This window comes from Thalia democratica, chromosome 6 (genome assembly GCF_965202585.1).
Source record: "Thalia democratica chromosome 6, ktThaDemo2.hap1.1, whole genome shotgun sequence".
Taxonomy (NCBI): domain Eukaryota; kingdom Metazoa; phylum Chordata; class Thaliacea; order Salpida; family Salpidae; genus Thalia; species Thalia democratica.
The window spans coordinates 29,151,356-29,157,150 of NC_139170.1; the positions used below are offsets into that span (position 1 = coordinate 29,151,356).

The window sequence follows — 5,795 nt, forward strand, 5'->3', positions numbered from 1 at the left end:
TATGCCGAGAAGTTATCATTTATTTCAGGGTACGGTAAATACTTGGAGAACAAAAAATCGGCTTCACTATCAACAAGTTTCAGTATTTAAAAAAGTTTTTTTGCACTATTGAACTTTATTTTTCACAACAATGGCAGGATATAAAAACACTTTCTCTATCTACCAGTTAGCGCGATTAAGAACTTAGTGATTCTTTTTGAGCAAAAAATGAAACAATTTTTAAATTATTTCTACTACATATTATAACTATTTAAAATATTTTAAAAGAGTTATGAAATTTTTTTATTGTAAGAAAAATATGGTCGTTAAAGAACTTTTACTTAGTATTAACCTTTCTGGATTTAAATAATGTTATCAGAATAATAAAAAATAAAACCAATAATTTTTTTTTTTTAACAATTTAGTTTTTTAATGATTTAAAGCTTTTTTTTTTCTTTTGTAATATGCTGCATTTAGAAGAATGTTTACACTTACATACTGTTTTAAAAATAATTTAAAAACTTAAAATACTTTAAATATTTAGGTACACTTTGTATGGAATAGTACTTAAGAAACTCAAACTTAAAATGTAACAGAAACAAACTGGTATCTCGTATAAATTTAAACATATTTAACTAAAAGTATAAAACTTGTAAAATATTAATTTATTACTTGATATTATAAACTCTATTAAAAATAAACTTCAAACTAATTAAAACTCATAAATTATAAAGACAGCTTGAAAACTTTAATTACAAGAGCTTAACTGCTAACCCCAAGATTATCAAATAAAACGTACTTGCTTAGCTTTAAAAACTTTATGAACTAATTTCCCGCTAAAAACAAACTAAAAAGTATTACAATCTTTCAAAAAAAAACTTTAATAGTTTAATGTCGCACTATAACATTAAAACAATTGCTTAACAGCAAATAATCTTTAAAACGTTAAAATCAAAAAAAAAAAAACAAGCGAAGTAATTAAAACAAACTTCAGTAAGCGATTTTGTGTCCGGACCGTTGCTGATCCGCATCGCTCTTCCCCACCTTTTTTTTTTGGAACGTTGGCGGAGTTATTCCAGTTGACCTGCGCAAGTTGAACCCGTGCTCCGTGGTGAACTCTATATGGGGGTAGTACTTGTTGATCTCGTCCAAGTACCTCACGCTCTCGTCTTCCCTCGTCCTCGCCGTCTTGTCGATGATGTGGACGAGGCAGCTGATCGGTATCCAGACGACGAGAGCGGCGACGGCCAGCCCTCCGACCAGGTTGTCCTTCATCACCTCGATCAGGAAGGAAATTTTCAGCTCCTTGAAAATTGCTTGAACTTTGGTGATGAAGTCCTGGACCATGGGCACGCAAACGTCGCTCATGCAGTAGCCGTGGACGCACGCCGCGTTCTCCTTCAGCTTTATATTTGTGCCCTCCTTGCTCCTGAACGGCCGGCAAAGCGTGGTTATATTGACGCCCGGGGGTACGACTGCTGGCGCGCAGCAGCGCAGGCACATGGAGGGAGGCGAGGTGCAGAAGCAGTCCTGGAAGCCGTGGAACTCGCACAAGCTCTGGCACTTGCCCCCTTTGCAGGTGCCCGAGCTGCCGCACGGCGTGCCGTCTTTTACAAATACGGGCTCGGGGCAAGCGAAGTCGACCCCGTTGCAGTTGACCTGCTCTTGGCACTGGCCTGGGTTGCGGTTCCTGCACACGACGGAGCTGCTGCTGACCTGGCAGTTTGTGTTGCAGCAGGCGTAGTTGAATGGTGAGCACTTGGCCTCGCCCCTCAGCTCGCACTTTTCATCGCAGCACTTGTCCTCGTTCGAGGCTCCCTCCACCCTGAAGCCCGCGTCGCACTGCTCGCCAGGGTCTATAGAGAAATCGCCGCAGAAGCTGCCTGCAACTCTTTTCTCCTGGAAGCAGGCGATCGTCATCGGGTTTTCAATCACCTTGGAAACGGACCTGATGGAGCATGGGGAAAACTTCATGTTATTGGGGAACTTCCCGCTGACGGCGCCTGGGTACATGACAAAGTTACCGCCGCCGTTCTGCCCCGGCGCGCACTCCGCCGTCTCCTCGTCGTGCACCGAGCCGAAGTTGTGGCCGAACTCGTGCAGGGTGACGATCAGGGACTCGGCGGAGAGGAGGAGGCGGTTATGCAGGTTGAAGGAGGACATGCCCACATTGTAGAACACCAGCTCATTCAGCCGCGGGTCCGGGTAAGTGCAGATGCCGCCACCCGCCCCGTGCGACTGACTGATCTCGGCCACGTACGCCAGGCCCAGCAGCCCGTTCTCGAACTGGCTGAAGGTGAACACGTGCGATAGGCATTGCTTGTTGGGCGTCTTCGAAAAGGAGGTCAGGTACGAAGTCCCGACCTTTGTTCCCTTCTTCGAGTTGAACAGCTCGTCCGTTGGGTCCTTAAAGATGTCCAGCCTTTCAATCTGAAACGAGAACCCGCTTCCCGCGCTTTTGTCCTCCTCGCTCTCAAACCAAACGGTCCTCTCGAAGTGCTTGTTCACGTTGGCGATGTGCTGGAAGATTATGTAGACGACCTCTGCGTCGTTGCTGTGCGTCACCCTCTGGTAGAACCTGTGGTCGACGGTGAGGTGCAGGCTGCAGACCTTGCCAGTTCGAGCTTGCCTGCTCCTCAGCCTGGACTTAATCGTACGCGATCTGTTGGGTTTCAAGTGCGCGCTTCCGCAAAAACTCTCGTGGCTCGTGTTGAAGTTGACGTCTGACATTTTGTAAACTATCAAATCTTCGCTGCTGCTATCGTTGGTGTGCATATTTAAAGGCTCCACGAAATAAGTTTCGTTGCCCGACCAGATGCTTATGACTTTCTTGTCCTCTTCTAAAACCGCGACTGCTTCCGAATCGGCCGAACCTTCAATGTGACCCTCGAGCAGTTTGTTTCTGTCGAAACTCGAAAATTCTTCTTTGTTTTCACCGAAAAACTTTATTTTTATTGAGGGTGAAAGCAAATCTTGATATGGATATAGTATAAGTTTCACTGGCTTTCCAAAAATAGGAACAGTAACCTTTTTAAACATGGCTACTTTTCTACCATTCGTACTTCTTTTATTCCTACCACCATGATAAAACTCTGACTGTTTAAGATCACTTTCAGAAATAATGCTCCATGATTTTAGATTTTCAGTAAGCGTTGTTGGTTCAACAAAAACACCAAAAAGTTGCAATCCAACTAACACAATTATTTGTAATTTAATACACATCTGATTTTCAAAACAATTTATAAACAAATATTATTAACAGGTATTAAACAAACTTTACAAGTATTTGTAAAAAAAATCTTAGTAGGATACTTTTTATTTATCTTAACGCTTAAACTAGTTTTTTTTTCATTTTAAGTATGTACAACTTAAAAATTTTTCATGAAGCAAAATGTTTAAGGAAAACATTTTCACAATTAATTGATGTTTTTCTACTCAGCTAAAACAAAAATAAAACACTTACTTACATTTATAGATTCTTCAATAAAAACCACAAGATATCATAATTAATGCATATTTTCGCAATAGCTTTAAACTTGAAGCCACAATAGCATAAAGAAAAATATTTTAAGAATAATTTTTGAAACTTGCAATAAAAACCATAATTCTGTTTTTCAAGCACATAGAAACAAATATCATAATAATTTAAACATTTGTACGCTTTAAAAATGAATAGATGAGTGCTCATACTAGTGTTTTTTTTAACTTGTATGCAGTAAATCACAAAATAAAATCTGTGCTCAGCAGGTAGCTGAGCAAAACTTTTTATAAGAATTTTTATTTTAGAATATATTACATTTTTAAAGAACTATCAAAAAGCGGATACTTAAACTAAACACGATAAAACATCTACCAACTTACGAAACACTTTTACTACTAACCATAACTTAAGCACAAAAATAACTTTAAAGGAAACTTTAAGAAACACTGCTCTATAAATAAAAATTGTTATTTTCAAATAAAAATCATTGCACAGTACTTTTAAATTCGATTTATTAACGTTATTTATAAAGTACTTTTTTTTTATCTCTATAGAAACATCATTACAAACTTTATGACATGAGTTTCTATTTGATTATAAATATAAAATAGAATATTTTTTGAAGATTAATAAAAACACTCATATAGTAATTTATAGAAGATCTTCTGTTGTTGAACAAATCTTCAAAAAATGTTTGAAGAAATAAATGGAAAGTAATGTAAGTTAAATTTATCAAAAAATAAAACAAAAATATACAAAAATGGAGAACATACAAAAAGATGAAAAACTTATGGCTTAAAATCTTATTTTTAATACTTCTTAAAAACTTATATTTGGGTTAAAATTGAACTTTTTAAATATACTTAAAAATGGTTATTATTACTAAATTGATGGTAACTATAAAACATAGAATGTTAATGCTCAAGTAGGTTTTATAAAAATAAAACTTTTTAATATAATACTAAAATAAGAATCCAAAAAAATAAAATAAAAAGTAGTATAACTGTGTCTCGATTTTTAGTTGTAAGTTGTACTTAAACTAGCTGTTTTAAAGTTTTTTATATGTATATGTATTATAAATGTTAAAAATCAAATATTAATAATAAATTTAACTCAAATGAAGGACTGTTTAAAAAAAAAAAGTTGTAAAGTGTTTACTTAATGTTTTGAAATTTAAAAATTTAAAAGCTACAACTTAGTTTTATGACTAATTATTATTGCATTATGAGAATATTTTTGTTTTAAATTTTTGTTTTTTTTAAATTGGGTCAGCTGCAGTTGTAAGGTTTTGGAAGTGTTTTCATTTATAACATTATGCAAATTAGGTAAAGTTATGATACAGCAGAATATTAAGTACATCTATACCCTTATCCCTAACCCAACTTACCCAAAAACTATATAAAAAATAAACTAAAAAAAGTTTTAGTACTTAAGATTAAAATAAAAAATAAGTAAAATATTAGCCAATCAGAAGAAACCTTATAACTGCAGCCGACGCTTTTAAATTTATAGGTTTTTGGCTACTTGCCTTATTAAAGAAGGTTTTATATTTAAAGATTTCTCAGTTTAGATCATATTTTATTATAAAACGGGTTTCTAGAGGTACAGATAACAATTTACAATTACAAATCGTTTTAAGATACTAATTAAGCAATGATAATTTAAGATTAAAAGCAAAATTTTTTGAAATGTGAACAGATTGTTAATAATTTGTACCTCTTGTTTGCTCAATTTTTTTAATGCAAGTCTTTTAGATGCTATGTAAGTTTTTAATTTTCCTGATGTGGTGAAAGACACACCACTTGATGTTGTAACTGATTTTGTTACTTTGACGTAATTAATATATTTTGATAATACAATTCATATGTTTCAAAGCTACTAATATGATTGTACCATCTACTTTTAAAAGTGCCTCCGGTTGATACAATACTATCCTTTGTTTCTTTTGTAGATAATACTGTGGCTTTGTAAACTACATTCTTATTTAAAATTTATTTGACAAATGACAGGCATAGATTCTTAAAGCGGCAGTTGCAGAATGGAATATTAGTGTGTTCCAAATAATGCGCTTTCATCTTTTTTAATCCAAATTTGATTGTTGTAAGTTAAAACTGTTTTGCAGGTATGTTTGATGTCTTTACCCTCTGTACTTGTGTATGTCCTTGTTAAGCTTATGGCTTTTAACAGGTGACGTTTTTTATACTTGATAAAAGTTGACGATATCAAATGTTGTACATTATTATTTGTTTGTTTAATTTCCTCAAATCATAGAACCATATTATAAGAACTTTTCCATTTGATTATAGCTTTTTTAGCTCTTGTTATTTCACTGGCT

General features: G+C 34.8%; 1 protein-coding gene across 1 annotated transcript; it reads right to left on the reverse strand.

Annotated features, from left to right (window-relative positions):
* Positions 1-969: 969 nt before the first annotated feature.
* On the reverse strand, positions 970-3,018 carry LOC145838931 (ADAM 17-like protease). The gene has a single exon (XM_082946550.1). It carries the CDS (start codon positions 3,016-3,018, stop codon positions 970-972), a length of 2,049 nt encoding a protein of 682 aa, XP_082802676.1.
* Positions 3,019-5,795: the final 2,777 nt, after the last annotated feature.

What these genes read in the sequence shown, in the direction of transcription:
- LOC145838931 (XM_082946550.1), bottom strand. Translation starts at nt 3,018, where the DNA reads ATGTTTAAAAAGGTTACTGTTCCTATTTTTGGAAAGCCAGTGAAACTT.